General features: G+C 52.2%; 6 protein-coding genes across 6 annotated transcripts; 4 read left to right on the top strand and 2 right to left on the bottom strand.

The window, feature by feature from the left end:
- Positions 1 to 822: 822 nt before the first annotated feature.
- On the top strand, positions 823 to 1,221 carry M430DRAFT_78700 (hypothetical protein; the record flags this gene model as incomplete). The annotated part of the gene is made up of 2 exons (XM_024869580.1): positions 823 to 893; positions 960 to 1,221. Coding segments are annotated over 2 exons (333 nt in total), but the record flags the coding sequence as incomplete, so codon positions are not given.
- Positions 1,222 to 4,772: 3,551 nt separating this feature from the next.
- M430DRAFT_32451 (hypothetical protein) lies at positions 4,773 to 7,870 on the top strand. The gene has a single exon (XM_024866174.1). The coding sequence runs from the start codon at positions 4,787 to 4,789 to the stop codon at positions 7,679 to 7,681; it is 2,895 nt and encodes a 964-aa protein (XP_024725407.1). The 5' UTR covers positions 4,773 to 4,786; the 3' UTR covers positions 7,682 to 7,870.
- Positions 7,871 to 8,237: 367 nt separating this feature from the next.
- M430DRAFT_38600 (hypothetical protein) lies at positions 8,238 to 9,765 on the top strand. Its single transcript, XM_024867261.1, has 3 exons — positions 8,238 to 8,582; positions 8,643 to 9,412; positions 9,501 to 9,765. Exons 1-3 carry the CDS (start codon positions 8,328 to 8,330, stop codon positions 9,643 to 9,645), a joined length of 1,170 nt encoding a protein of 389 aa, XP_024725406.1. The 5' UTR covers positions 8,238 to 8,327; the 3' UTR covers positions 9,646 to 9,765.
- Positions 9,766 to 10,250: 485 nt separating this feature from the next.
- On the top strand, positions 10,251 to 10,861 carry M430DRAFT_24271 (hypothetical protein; the record flags this gene model as incomplete). Its single annotated transcript, XM_024865040.1, has 2 exons — positions 10,251 to 10,506; positions 10,608 to 10,861. 2 exons carry the CDS (start codon positions 10,251 to 10,253, stop codon positions 10,859 to 10,861), a joined length of 510 nt encoding a protein of 169 aa, XP_024725405.1.
- Positions 10,862 to 11,046: 185 nt separating this feature from the next.
- M430DRAFT_32449 (hypothetical protein) lies at positions 11,047 to 12,219 on the bottom strand. Its single transcript, XM_024866173.1, has 3 exons — positions 12,140 to 12,219; positions 11,758 to 12,088; positions 11,047 to 11,694 (listed from the first exon to the last, which is right to left on the bottom strand). Exons 1-3 carry the CDS (start codon positions 12,201 to 12,203, stop codon positions 11,118 to 11,120), a joined length of 972 nt encoding a protein of 323 aa, XP_024725404.1. The 5' UTR covers positions 12,204 to 12,219; the 3' UTR covers positions 11,047 to 11,117.
- A 695-nt stretch (positions 12,220 to 12,914) lies between these two features.
- Positions 12,915 to 13,983, bottom strand: M430DRAFT_63074 (hypothetical protein; the record flags this gene model as incomplete). The annotated part of the gene is made up of 5 exons (XM_024869031.1): positions 13,938 to 13,983; positions 13,819 to 13,859; positions 13,339 to 13,768; positions 12,991 to 13,280; positions 12,915 to 12,932 (listed from the first exon to the last, which is right to left on the bottom strand). Coding segments are annotated over exons 1-5 (780 nt in total). The 5' UTR covers positions 13,939 to 13,983.
- Between the last annotated feature and the right edge of the window lie 1,289 nt (positions 13,984 to 15,272).

Below are 15,272 nucleotides of genomic sequence, written 5' to 3'. Positions count from 1 at the left end.
CGACAAGAAGGAAAGAAAGAAAGAGAAAGGATAGGAATATAAGAAATAAGGAGGCACGCCACGAAAAACCGGATTCTTGGTGCCATGATATATATACCCCGTATGCTTACGAACTTGAGGCGATGCGGAACAGCGCTCAGCTGCTAGCAGCACGATAGATACGAGAGAGGACCCAGTAGGTTCCTCTTCAACCAACAGCATATTGTACCAAAAAGCGCACAAAACACAAGCACCTCAATGAGGCGAGTCGAACCGGGACCATTGCCACACTTATATCTTCCGAGACAGCGGATCTCGAAACCTAAAGGGGAAGAAGACAATGGGCTTTCCGGGTAGTCAAAAAGGTTTATATTATGAATAATGGGATGGGATGGAATCCGAGTTCTTCATGATAATGTGTCTGGGTTTGGGAGCACCTGTATAGCGGTGCATGATACATACGATACCTGTCTATAGAGCATATTGGATCCTGCAGAGAGCGGATCTTTGAGAGGAATTGAAGACGTATATACATCTTAGATCCATAAGCCACAGTTTCTGAAGAGATGTCTAAAAGCTCTGCTGCCTGGGGCATCAAGTCTTTGGGGTAAAGCTTGGCTACCTGGTTTTCAAGGCAGAGAGACGCTAGAGCCGTGCCGTAGGTATTTTAAGCTGGGGCGGCCCCCACCACCGTAACGACGAGGCTGCGACAACCAAGAACCTCGTCTCACGCATCCACCGCCATGGCAGTCCTCGGGCGACGTTTCGCCGGCATGTTCGAGGTATGTTCGCATGCGGGATCCCATTCCCTCCTATGCAGCATCCTAACCTAACGCTCGCTCACAGCCGCACCCAGAGAACACGCTGCACCTACGCCTGCACCGGGCACGCTCCGTGGTCCTCACCGCGCAAGAGTCCATCTCCCCCTTGTTTTCTCTGATCTATGAATCTTTCTCATGCTGACGCTGCCCTCCTTGCAGACTAGTCGAGATCCGCGCCGCGCAGCGCACGTTCGAAGGAGCGTATGTGCGGACGGCGCTGGGGCAGTTCTCGTTCGCGCTGGTGGTGCTGCGGATCTTCACGGCGGAGTTTTACGGCGTGGGCGCGCTGTGCGCGACGTATGGTGCGGCGGTGTTGCTGGTTGCTGCGTATCGGAGGTATGAGGGCAACCGGCAATTTTTCAGTGAGGTGGGGAGTGATGGGTTGGGCAGGAAGAAGTTTCGCACGAGTGGGAACGCGGTGGTGGTCTTGACGGCATTGAGTGCGGTTGCTTATGTGAGTCTGTTGGTGCTGACGCTGAGGTTGGGCGGTGAGTGATGTGTATGGGAGGGGAGGTGGGATGCTGGGATTCTGGGATGCGTGAGAGGTGGGGTCGTCGTCGCCGTGTGCTCTGCGCTGGTGGCCCGCCGATCTCGATCTCATTCTGCAGTGCTATGATATCGAGTTCGTGAGAGGGCAAACGGGAGCAGGCATAAGGCGCAGCTGCAGGGATGCCGCGGTGCGACGTACGACCATTGAGAAGGATCAAGAGAGCACGAGAGGGCCAAAGATAGAGTTGCCCGCGTCACACCCACGACGCCCGCTTGGCTCTCTCCCTGATGTTGAGGCCCAACTATATTTCTGGAGACGAAGATGCATGATGTTGAACATTGGACAGGGTTGGGTCAAAGGTAGCAGTAATGGAGGTGTTGTACTCCTCGAGGCGCCATTCGTTGGCCGCCAGGTGATCTCGTCCTCTATATATGGCAATTTGCTTCAGTTCCTGGTTGCCCAAGTGAACCCCAGATCACAGGTTCCGGATGAGCAGTTCAGTCAGCCATCTAGCATATATCACTCTCTACAAAGCAACGCATATATATTTTACGACACCGGTTCCAGGCACGTCAAGATGAGGAGATGATAATAGGTCCTCGAGTCTATTACAATTGCTGAAACGATTGCATCCAACAGCGACCATCTGGCAGATCCTGTCCGCTCGAGAAATCAGTCCCTGTTATGCGGAAATCTGAGAACTGGAAGAGAGAAGATATACTTTCAAGATTGCATCTGCTCAACGCTAATCAACAGAAGGCCGCTGGGTTACCGTATATCATCGCAGCACGCAGCACTTTCTCATTGATAGCAAGTCTCGAGCTCAGATGTGTTCGTGGTCGGAGCGCTCTGGGCCTAGTAAGTAGTAACAAGGGACAAAAAAAAAAAATTCCTCAAGGATGGACATGCTGGGAATCGAACCCAGGACCACCTCTAAGTGCAGATACCACATATGTGATGCTTGCTAAAGAGGTATTATACCACTAAACCACATGCCCATGTTGTTTTCTTGGAGTTGGGCGAAGCAAAAGCCTTCTATGCGGGGTGGGACCGCGGACTGCCACATGTAAGGGAGTAACTACCTGTCTAACGGCGAGCACCATACTCGGAAGCAAGACTGCACTCGGGCGACTTACTCAAACGGTTAAATGATGGATGCCCTGCTACACAATATTACCTTCAAGGTGGACCGACTGTTGAAAAGACTGGAGGAGGGCATAACAGAGGTCCAAATAGAGGTGAACCCGCAGGAACCGGTGTGAAGGAAGAGAGGTATATGCCTGACGGTCGTTCTAAGTTACTGACTTAGTTACGAGGAGTGGTGTAGCTCGCTGTTGCTGTCGCTGTCATTAAGGTATCACTATTGTGATTCTTATGACTATCACAATAGTTAAAAAAAAATAGAGGAAATTGTGTTAATTCAAGGGCCTGTAAACAAGGGCCTGTAAAGTAATAACGAGGTTAATTAACGACAAGAAGAATGATAATAGCGAAAGAGAGAATGTACCCTATAGACAGTACCTACATTACCTACTGCCTAAGGTACCTTAGGCACCGGCCAAAGCCCCGAAATCTTTACGCTCTCATTGGCTACATTAAAACAGCGTCTGAGAGTCGAAAGGTGAGGCTCCGGTTGCATTTGTCGGTAGAGATGAGCCTTCACTGTCTGTTCCACCACGTCGGAGAGTTTATCCTCTGTTCCCAGAATCCTCCCGAAGCCTCACTCACATCAAAAACCGAAGCTCCAAAGAAAACCCAGAACTTCGCAGACTCGGTCAATCTGACATCAACGTGATGGGGTCCATGATTCTCGTTCGAAGATCAACAGCGACAGCTAACGTCTCCATCGTTTCATCACAGTGATCCTCTAGGCTCTAGCCCGATCGCCATCGCTCGGCGGTAGATAAGCGCGCGTGTCGATGGGGATGGACGATCATGCTGATCCTTTTGCAGAGATGGGGGGACCTCTGCAGTCTCGGCGACAAAATACGGGAATCCAGAGAGCCACACTAGGTACTGACTACGGAGCACTGGATGGGCCTATGTGGTTGTAGTGGCTGTGCACTTGGGGCTGATGGGATGGGCACAGCACAGCCGCTTGATAGTTCTGCGCCAGATCGCCCGATGAAGGCACGAACATGTATCTGTGTGTCTCGCGGTCTGCCTTGGCTGGCTTTGACAGAGTCGGTAGTCGATGCTTGACTCTGATCCCCGTGTATTCTGCATCCTGTGCACGGTAGTCTGCATCCCGCAGTCTGTCGCTCATTGATGCGGCTCTCCTGTCAGTTCTCGCTTCAGCCGAGGCGCCCTGAGGAAACCCCCGTGCTGCGTGTGAAGGGATGTTGGTGTTTCTGGATGCTGGCTGGCCCCTCTTCTCTCTTCTCTCTCTTCGCTCTTTTCGCTCTTTTCTCTCTCCGTCTCGAGTCAAGAGAAGCGCTTCCACTCCTCCTGTCCTCTCCTCCTGTCCTTTCGCCCTCTGCACACAATAACCTGCGCAGGCACCTGTTCAGCCTTGCGCACCTCCCCCCCCCCCCCCCCCGTCTTCTCACCCTGCTCACAACTGCTCAACTCCGTCATTGCACTTTGCAATTCCTGTCGCTTGATTCCCATCTTATCTTTACCTGTCCCTCACCGTCTCATCCCTTCGTTTATTGCTACTGTACCTTACCTCGCCTTCTCTTCGTCCCCTTCCCTTGCCGCCCTGCGAGAGAGGCTACATCATGACAACCGCCGGGCTCTTTGCTTCTTGACCTCTCCACCACGCAAGCAGGCCTGGCTTATTGCTCTTGCGGCCTCTTATTTATAAACCCCCCTCCCCATCCCTAGGAAAAATACACATAGCCTCCTCTCACACGCCGAGTCCCCCCGCGCCATGGCCTCGACGTACAACTCCACATCTACTTCTCTCGATGCGCAGCCTCACTGCTCACTTGAGATCTCTGGCGCTTCCGACCTGGACAACAACCACCTCCCGACCCCGACTTTTGATTCTACCCTCCTGTCGCCCTTCGACTTCTCCCAGACCTTCAGTAGATCCACCAGCCCGTCAATCAATATCAACAGCACGCCCGGGGAATCATTGTCCGAGGACAGTTTTGATCTTCCAAGCGAGCTGAGCGAGTTCGACGACGAGTTCTTCGGCGTCGACTTCGACGCCGGCGTACAACGAGTAGATTCCATTCCGTTCACTCTCCCCAGTACCGTCGTATTTACTCAATCCGTCAAGCCCAATCACGAATCCCTATCGGAGACCTTGGATGCTCCGGCGTATCCTCCGAGTCCCAAACTTACGACCGTACCGAATACACCATCTTCAAAGAGTGAAGCCTTTAACCCGGAAAGCAAGTCGCCAGCCTTGCGGCAAGAATCGTCCGCCGAACTACACAATCTGCGATCTCCACCCTCTGCCCCATCGCATCCGTCTACTACTGGACGGTTAACACCAAATCACAGCGGAAGAAGCCCGACAGCTGCTACGGCCGTGGGTCCGAGCACCATGGCCCACTCCGATGACAATGTTCACCTCACTGGCTCGCAGTGGGGAATCCCGCAGCCTCAACCCCAACCGAGTACCTCTCTGCCATCGGGGCAATATGGCGGGGCAAGTAATCCCGAGATCTTTGGTAACCAATCCCCCGGGCAGCCACTGGGACAAGGGTTGCAAGCTACTGGGCTACGAGACGATGAGGGCATATGGAGATCGAATGAAAGGACTGGCCAAGCCGGCTTAGATCCTGAGAGCCGAAGACTAATTGCAAATGAGGAAGTGCCGAGTTTAAAGGAACAAGAGGAGCAACGGCGTATCGACAGCAGGAACATCGAGATTCAAGTCTGGAGATCACATGCAGGCCAGAGTGATGAGAACCTCGGTCAATCCTCGAATACTCGAAGAATTGATCCTGAGGAGGGCAATCATCTCCCACCGCTAGATGATGCCGCAAGCATACATGAGAATAGGTTTATCGATGGTCAAGTCTATTTCAACGACAAGAATACCACCCTAACTGAGGACGACAAGCTATTGATGAGCCAGCCACGCCATTGGAATGACGCTCCATCATTACCCTACTCGACGACAGCGGCTCTTCAGCCTCCGACCTCGAATGAAGCCATAAGTAAATGGAGGGCCAATGCGGATGCACTCTCAATGTCCTCGCGAGTGGCGACCTGGGGAACACGTCGCCGCAGCGAGCCCAGTTTGGCGGATATGGAATCTATCGCGGATGGTAGCTTCCTCAAAAAGCTGTCCATTAAGCCCAAAGAGACAGAACGCCCTGGATCTAACAGTATTTTTGACCAAGGCCTTGATCGAATAGCTAATATGGTTCGCAATAGAAGTGGTAGCACCATCCACAAACGCGGGAGGAGTGCCCAAAATATTGGAGAGGCCCAGTATAACAGTCCAGGAAACCTGGCTGCGGTGCCGCCGCCAAGATCCCCCAAATTTGGCCGAAGGTCTACCCCAAGCATTAACACCGCGGTGGCAAGGATGGCAGGCCCACTGGCTGCAGTCGGGACAACACATGTCCATAGTGGTTCCGTCAGCGCTACCCAAGCTTCACCTAAGAGTCCAACTCCCTTTGGCTTTGCAAGGTCTATGATTAATCGCGCTAGGAGCCGGAGTGAGCTCTCGCAGCAGGAAAGACCGGCACAGTCTGGTATCGTAGGGCTGTTGAGGGGCCAGGGCGGCCCGCCTGTTGCTAATATTTCTTCCCCTCCTATGGAAGCCGAAGCGAAACAGCAACAAGGAGAGCCCCTGGATCAGGATGAAGACGATGACGAAGATGATGAGCAGGCGGATGAAGGGGACGTGAAGATTGAATTGAATCAAGAGTCAGAACCTATTGTGCCCAATTATGATGGATTCAAAGCTCATATACGACGTCTCAACCCGGACATGGATTCAACTTGCAATTGGCTTGTGAGCAGGATTGCCCGTCAACAAGAAGTCCGATATAAGAACCTGCTCGAACTACGAGTAAAGCATGCTCAGGCGGTAACGGCTCATACCTGTCTCGCTGGACCTTTCTGCGTGGCACACGGTGGAAACGTTACTTTACTAAATGCCCAAGGGAATCCACGGGAGTCAGAGTTCAGTACAGCTGGGGCAGAATTCTCTGACGATTCAAATCCAGGAGAAGGGGCTCTCACCGAAGAGATCTTCCCTCCAGGAATCCCAATGCCTCCGGCTAGAAACCTCCCGGCCGAGTTTGAATGTCAGTTATGCTTCAAGGCTAAGAAATTCCAGAAGCCATCCGACTGGACCAAGCACGTCCACGAAGACGTTCAACCTTTTACTTGCACCTACGAAAAGTGTAAAGAACCAAAGTCGTTCAAGAGAAAGGCGGATTGGGTGAGGCATGAGAATGAGCGCCACCGGCACTTGGAGTGGTGGACATGCGAATATGAGGATTGCAGGCGTACTTGCTACCGTAAGGATAACTTCCTGCAGCATCTTGTCCGCGAGCATAAATTCCCAGAACCAAAACAGAAGACGAAGGCTGCAATCCAGCAGGCTCGTTCGACGGAACGAGCTTGGATCATGTTAGAGCGATGCCGCCATGAATCCTCGATGAAGCCACAGGACGACCCTTGCAAGTTCTGCAATAAGACTTTCAACACCTGGAAGAAGTTGACGGTACATCTTGCAAAACACATGGAGCGCATTAGTCTACCTGTCTTGCGGCTAGTAGAGGCAAGGAATGTTGGTGCCGACACGATCATCAGCCCGGTCGAACAAACCCTCACGCCTGTGACACCCACGCCAGTTAATAGGTCGAATATGGAGTCCACCACTCCGTTCCCTATGGATGATGTTTCCCCGCATACTCTCATGGTCCCGCGTTTTCCATCTGCCTATAACCAGTCGGCCTACTTGTCAGCGACTGCATCCCCAGCAACGTACGGCATGCATACACCCATTCCGCAACAGCCTGCTTACGATCCAATTCCGATGTATCCGGGTGTATTTGGTGATGAAACCCGGGCGTTTGATTCCTTAGACCTGCACGGTTATGGTGACGTGAATCAAGCTGGTAGAGGCGCACCGATGGGCACAGGATTCCCTCGCACACCGGCGAGGCAATATGGAGGCTTTGACTCTGATTTCTCTCGCAGCTTGTCAGAGCAAGGCTACAATACTCATCGATCGCCTGCGTATCCGATGGCACAAAACTATGCTGCAGGCTCTCCAACCATAACCCCGGACTACCAGACCCCCAATTCGCTGGGCATCACGCTTCCCGGGTACGGGTTTGGTTCGGCGCCTATGAATTATAGCCAAGGTCCCCAATATGTACCGATGAGTCGAGCGCAGGGAAGCGTGTCGTCGTATGGGCGTTCGCCGAGGAACTATCCACAGAATATGCCATATTACGGGCCCTCTTCATGAACCATCTTCGAAATTCTATGCTATTCTTTTGGAGTTTTAAGAGCCGGCGTAAACTGTTTGGTTGGCATATAGACATGTTTCGGTTTGCTTCTCCTAGTTGTTCGTACGAATACCACGACGTACGCGTCATGTCTTTATGTTGATGATGATGCATTGGGACGTAGGATATAGTATGAATGCATTCCAACGAAACTTCAAATCATTATCTCGAGATGCATATGATGAACTTACCGTATCCGCCCAGCCATCTACTTTTGATTTCTATCACAGAAGGCCCTCATGCTTTATATTTAAACGTTCCAGGACGTATGTGGCAATTCTTTGACTGCACCTGCCTCTGACGAGAAGGCAGAGAATCCCGCATTTTTCACTTCATCTTTGAGATCAGGGGCTTGTCACTTGAAGAAATCTACGCCAGATAACTGCTCGCGCTGTGATTGCGGCTCTATTACTCGAATGTAGTGTGGTGTTGTGCTTAGGAGACTTATCTGTCTCAGCCCCACCCTTCAGATCCTCGGTACTTGCACTTCGCCCCATTGTTATCTGCCATGTATATCAAGATTCCAATCCATATTCTCGCAACGCCAAAGCCGCGGACCAGCTGATTGATGCTTAGCGTTAACAGCATCGTATGTTGTAAAGAAGTATGCCCCTCCGCGGCTTTATCCCAGGGCTCTTCGAGTCGCCGGCGGCCCCCCGAAACACAGGCTTCATAATTAGCTCCTCGGTCGTAGCGACGCTTGCCATCCTCACCATCGGACGACTCGCTCTTCAAACAACTCCGCCCAAGACCATTCCCAGCCCGCGCACCACTCAACTCCCCCATCTCTCAAAAGATGAACAGGATGCGTTGCCCTATCCCCCTGATGTCTTCCCAGGGGCTCGCGACGTCGGGAGCCCGGTAAGTCACGTGCGCGCACCCCCCAAGACGGAATCAAGGGCTAATCGGGCTGGCAACCAGTACGGCACGATCAGAGTCTACGAATGGGGTCCAGAGAGCGGGCGAAAAGTGCTGCTGATCCCTGGGATTAGCACACCCTGCGTTTCCATGGGCGGCATCGCAGAGGGGCTCGTCGACCACGGCTGCCGCGTCATGGTCCTCGACCTCTTCGGTCGAGGCTACAGCGACGGCGTCGCCGACCTACCGCACGACTCCCGCCTCTACGCCACCGAGATCCTGCTCGCCATCACCTCGTCCCCGCTCTCCTGGACCCCCGAAGGCTTCAGCCTGATCGGCTACTCGCTCGGTGGCGGCATCGTCGCTGATTTCGCGAGCTGCTTCCCGTCGCTGGTCCGCGGCCTGGTCTTACTCGCTCCCGCAGGCCAGCTGCGCTCGCATCATTTTGGATGGCAGAGCCGTCTGCTGTACTCCAGGCTGCTGCCGATGGGGCTTTTACAGCGCATCGTGCGCGGTCGGCTTACCGGCGGCGGTGGCAGCAGCAGTAGCGGGCCCGCGAGCAGCGATCCCACGACGGCAGTCGGGGAGGAGATCCGAGGCGCGCGCGACCCGGTATTTGAGAGCGCGCCGCTGTCGCGTAAGAGACCGTGGTTGACGGTCGGGCCGGCAGTAGAGTGGCAGCTTCAAAACCACGCGGGGTTCGTGAACGCCTTCGTGCGTTCCATCCAGTGCTCGTCGATTGCGGCGACGAACGAGACGAGGGAGGCGTGGGCGAAGCTGGGGCAGAGGGAGGACAAGGTGTTGATCTTTGCCGGGAGTACGGATCCGATTATGTGAGTATTTCCCTTCTGCCTTCTCAACGCAGTGCGGCTTGGGATATCGTGAGCGGGGGATGGAGAGCTGATGATGATATGTATACAGATTGCCGCATGAGCTGGAAGCAGATGCTACGGAGATCATTGGGAAGGATAAGATAGAGTGGAGGGTCATAGACGGCGGTCACGAGTTCCCCCTAACGCGCGCAGAGGAAGTCGTGAAAGAGATCTGTGGTGTTTGGGGCTTATAGAATGGATGTTATGGTATATAGACACAGACTTATTTAGACGATTTTAGACCTAGACAAGGTTGGTTTATGAAGATAGATGATTTTGATGCTCTTCAAATATCTGCTCTTGTATTAAGCTAGAGTCCCTTTACGTCTTGATTAATAGATCATCGTGCTTCACTCTAAGATCAGCCAAGATGCTGTAATAACGGTCCGATTCTTGATATATATTTAGCTCACAGAAACCACTGCTCTATACTATTTTCCAAAAGTCTTATCAAAGTCTCGAATACCGAACCTCTGCACAGAAAACGCGGTTGATTTCCCAGAATCCAAAGATGTTGTATCTCGCTTAATGAAAGGGGTCGGTTTACATATATCCACACCTGCCCATCTAATCCCTCGCCTCTCCGGAGCAGCGCACAGACGCCCAACCCCAGCTACCTGCACTAAGTCCACACCCAACGTCTCCTCATCACTCCTTACGCGCAAAAACGCGACATCGCGTCTCCTCCCTCCTGCATTCCAACCTCCCCCTTTCCTTTCCCTCCCTCCCCCATCCCCCTCCCTTTCCCCTCCCAGGTACAAAACCCAGCAGCACCACAGACAAACAAACAGAACACAGCATGTCCACACCCACGCCCACGTCTCCCGTTCCAAAACGCATCAAGCCGAACCCGACCTCGCCAGACGTATCAACGACAATGGATTCTCCCCCTCCTTTACTGATCAAGAAGCTCTCGGAGAAGGGAAGGTTGCCGACGAGAGGCAGCGCGTTCGCGGCGGGGTATGATTTGTATGCTGCGAGGGATACGGTGGTGCCTGCGCGTGGAAAAGTGCTTGTTGATACGGATATTAGTATGGCGGTTCCGGCTGGGACTTGTATGGATGCCCCTCCTTTTTTTCATCCAATCCCCCCCCTTCCCCTCCCACCGGTCTCTCCTCTATCGAAAAAGAATCCACGAAGCTAACGTGTTATCTAGACGGACGCATTGCTCCCCGCTCAGGCCTAGCTTCTAAACACATGATCGATACAGGCGCGGGAGTCATCGACGCGGATTATCGGGGCCAGGTTAAAGTACTGCTGTTTAATCATGGAGAAGCGGATTTTGAGGTTAAGGAGGGCGATCGTGTGGCGCAGTTGGTGTTGGAGAGGATTTATACGCCCGAGGTCGTGGAGGTTGAGGAGTTGGAGGAGAGTGTTAGAGGGGCTGGGGGATTTGGGAGTACGGGGTAGAGAGAGACTTGGGGATCTGGAGTGAGTTGGGTTGGGTTGGGTTGGGTGAGGTGATGGATGGATGGATGGATGACTTGGATGATAATGGAGTTATGGTATGTATGGGAAATGAAATAGATGATGATGAATGGATATGGATTTATTTCCATCTACTACTATGATATCAATCGATTGATGCGCCTAGACTCGTCTTCGTATATTGTGGCATTATGCTCGCATGGACTTTTACGTCTTTGTGTATAGGTATAAATCCCATCTATACTCTTCCCGCTTTAAACTGCACCACCGGATTCTTCAAACAGTCCACATTCCGCACGAGTCTAACCTCCGACGCCTTCGACACCAGCAGATGCAGCCGCTTCTCATCCTTCTCTTTCCCTCCCTCAATCGTCGCATGATACCTCGCAATCTCCTCGTCCCTCTGCACTTTAGTCCTTGTCAACACCTCATGCATGCTGGCCAGTACCTTCTCCGTCGCCCTCGCGAGCGGTAACTCGGTCGCCTCCACCTCATCCCCACTCACCCACGCCTCCTTGTCCATCAGGCCCGGCGTCTCGGAGACCGCCTCGCGGAAACGGACCAGCAGCAGCGCCGCGAACATGTCGCCCGTGCCGCTGAAGAAGCAGTCGATAGCCGGGACCGACACGCCGAAGATGCGCGGCGTCGCCGCCGAGGTGCACGTCGAGCCGACGATCGAGAGACGGCGCTCGGCGCCCGACGCGGGGAAGGAGACCGAGGTCACCACGATGTGCGGGATGCGGTAGCGCTCGTGCAGCGTCGTGACGGCTTGCTTCAGGGTATCCATGTCGACGATCTTGACTCCGGAGAGCGTCCTAGGCCGGTGTGTCAGAGCCCAGAGAGTTGTTGTTGTTGGGGAGAGCTTCGGATGGACTCACTCGGCTTCGAACTGATTCGGCAGGATCAGATCCGCGTCCTTGATCAGGTTCTTGTACGCGGGCACCACATCCTCTTCCACGTAAAGCTTCCCATTATCGCCCATCACCGGGTCCAGAATCCAGAAGAAGCTCCCTGGCTTCGTCGCCGCTTTGCCTTTCAGGTCCCGAGCTATCGCCCCCATGGCCTCGACGGACGCCGCTCCGGGGAGGTAGCCTGAGAGCATCATGTTGAAATCGTCGAGGTATGACTCCTTGAGCCCTTCATAAAGATCGTTGATTTCTGCTGCCGCGACTTTCGTGCCTCTCGCCTGGCCGTATCCCAAGTGGTTGCCTGCGCATTCTGTCAGTCGGTGGAGCGAGGCTATTCCGGCTGGCGACGAACTGAAATTCACCGTGTTGAGTGCAGCAACTTCACAGCCAAGTGACTGCATCACGAACCCTGCCATTGTGTTCCCGACATATCTTTGTTCTACTTAGCGTACGACGAGAACGCGAGTCGGATCGGAGCGCAAACCCACCCATAAACAACCTTTCGGTACATGGTCAGCCTGGATCTTGTATTTGGGATAGTAAGAAGGTCCCTACATGACTTGCGATAGCAAGAACGCGTGTCTCGGGGACGGGGAAGTCTATCGACATGGTCGCGCGCAGAGGAATCGAGAAGAGAGTGGGCTCGGTGAGATGCGGGGTCACCTAAATATTAAGACTTTGAGATACATAAGAAGGCAACAGTCACAGAAGTCCAGGGGTTCGAAGTATCAGAAAAGGCAGAAGCATCGCGTGAGGGAAACACGCCTGTGAGAGATATGTAGAGGTGTCCAAGCAATTCTCCAAGATAAAGGAAAAGATGTCCGGTCTGACGTTGGACTTGGTGGGGCTGACCGGTCGGGACGGGATTTGATAATAGTACTACCCCGCGCTAATTCTTCAGGCCTGCGGAAATCTCAAAATTGCTTTATTCGACGATCTTTTGACTGTTCCAAATGATATCCATGTATCTGGCATGCCGTCCTGGAGACGGGAAGCCGGGAAGCCCTCATTAACCCCACATAAACCGACCAACTCAATTGTTCACATCCATAAAGTCAACCATCACGCCGCATGGAATATGCTGTAAACCTCATACCATCATTTATAACCATTCTATCGTGTCGTGTCTATTCCTCGTCGCCAATCTATCGATAGTGTTAGTCTTTGGATACAATAAAATAGGGTGCAGGCGGAGGAACTTGCCTTGGGAGCCAGGTAGTATCTGAGATAACTGCTTCCAGCCAGGCCGTACTCGACCAGCAGAGGAACTTCATTGGACAAGCAAAGCTTTACAGACTTAGAAAGGCCCGCAGCCTTGCAGAAGTTGACGAGGTACTTGAGGGAGAATGTCAGGGAGACAGGCTCGGTGAGTTCGATGTCAACGTTGAGTTCTGGCTTGTCGATATTGCTGTGACTTCGAAGAGTGACCGCCCCGTTACCAATATCACCATTGCAAGAGAACTTGACACCGTCCTTGGATGCCTCAATAGAGACTGCAAAGCGAAAGAGGGTTAGACGTAGTTCATAGGTCACCGTTATGGCCCAACGTACCAGATTCTGAGAGGAGCACGAGATCACCGCAGATCCGCTTGAACTCAGTAGAAGGCATTGTAACTGTAGCCGCATACTCGGTATCAGGGATTCCCAGGTGCTCTTGATCAATATCCATAAGCTTCAAGTCATACTCGCTCAGCCTATCACTCTGGCTGCTTTCGAAAACCAGGTTGAGAACATCTGGCGCGTCTTCAGCCTTGAGTGTCAAGATATCCTCGTTTCCCGCGGCACGGAGGACTTTTGTGAGAGAAGAAAGGTTGATACCGAGCGCGATGTTGCGATCGCATCGGTAAGGGGAGAAGCTCTCTGCCTTGAGCATCATAGAAACGAGGGCGACGTGGGAGTTGTCCATGGCTTGGAGCGCGAGGCCGGAGTCATTGCAATCAAAATTGCAGTCCTGGACCAGATCCTTGATAGCATCGACAACCTACTGGAGTTAATAATGCGCAGCAGTATGTTATCTCCTTTGTTACTGACCTTCTTCAGCAGGTCGGCCTGTTCGAGACGTGCTTCCAACACTTTAGGAACTATTAGCATACGACCAAGCCTAAAATTTCTGTTGGGGATATAACACAGCGCGGCAGATTGACACTTACTATTGGCAGTGATAGAGTTCAAAGTCTTAATGGAGAGAAATGTGTGGGGAGGCAGATAGGTCGAAGGGAAAAGTTCTGGTCTTGCAGCTGTTTGGGTTTTTGGGGAGAAAGAGAACGCGCATCAACGCGACTCCCCGCGCGTAAAGTGGGAAAGGCTAGAGAGCGAAAGTCGGACCAATGAGATCCTCGGATTCAGAATCAGGGGGGTTGGAAGCCGATGCGAACATGGCCTCCTCTTCCAATGTCTTGCATTTGCGAACATGAATTGAGATATTAAGAGCTCGATATCGATGGTTATCTAAGTATATTCATTTGAAACTCTGGTAGTTGGGAATTTGTCTATCAAAAACGCGACAGTACAAAAGCCGTCTCCGCACTAATTCACGAACATTTTCCCCTGAGCGGCTGAACCTCAGCGTTCGCAACTATGACTGTAACGTAAATGACCTTCTATGTTCACTGATTCATTTTAGAAATAGGTGAAGATGTTAACTGTGGTGTATATAAAAGCCAACACGGGCCATTTCATTTCCCCTCCGTGTAGAGGATCCTGATTTAATCGAGTTCCTCGTTCCACCAACTCAATGCAACACCAGAAATGTTCAGAACACCTTCACCCAAATCACAGAGCGGGCAGAATATGGCAAAGGACTTTATATATGCACATGTCTCCATGTATGCTCCATGCTGTATGTATTCTGGACAAGCAGAGGTATTATGGGGCGACGCACGGAGTTATTTCTGTTCCCATTAGTACCAAAGATAATGATTTCAAAATTCAACGTAGCAATTCCTACCCCGGTATCGAAGATCACAACCAGCAGCGTTGCAACATTTGTAACGTGCCATGAAGAGAACCGAATATTGCCTCAAATGTATATCCGGAGTTCATGTCGAATTACTAGGAGCCAGAAACTACCAAATCAGGCGTGCTTCAGTCCATAAGTTCCTCGTTCACCCTCGAGTATTCAGAATGCATCTGTGATCTAGCAACGCATCGAGCACGACCACGGCATTCAAGAATGTATTTAGAAATATGTATGAACATTCGTCTTCTCGACTCGAGGAAATCCGGTGTGGAATCGTTCATCAATAGAATCCCTGGCACAAGACCACGATCGTTATCCAACAGAAGACCGTAAACGTTGGGGACAACAGTCCAATTTATGGCTTTGGGAGCAGGTGAGGCCAAATAATCCTGAGGGAATATATCTCCTTGTCAGTGAAGGCCATTTTCTGTATCCCAGCCATTGCATGGAGGTGTTTGGACGTTTGACACCCACCTTCCTAAAGAACATTGCATGTTTTTGCACCATGTTGAATCTTGAGGATCCC

The sequence above is a fragment of the Amorphotheca resinae genome, assembly GCF_003019875.1.
Source record: "Amorphotheca resinae ATCC 22711 unplaced genomic scaffold M430scaffold_1, whole genome shotgun sequence".
Taxonomy (NCBI): Eukaryota; Fungi; Ascomycota; class Leotiomycetes; order Helotiales; family Amorphothecaceae; genus Amorphotheca; species Amorphotheca resinae.
The sequence above is the reverse complement of the archived record's forward strand: the minus strand, read 5'-3'. Positions and strand labels throughout refer to the sequence as shown.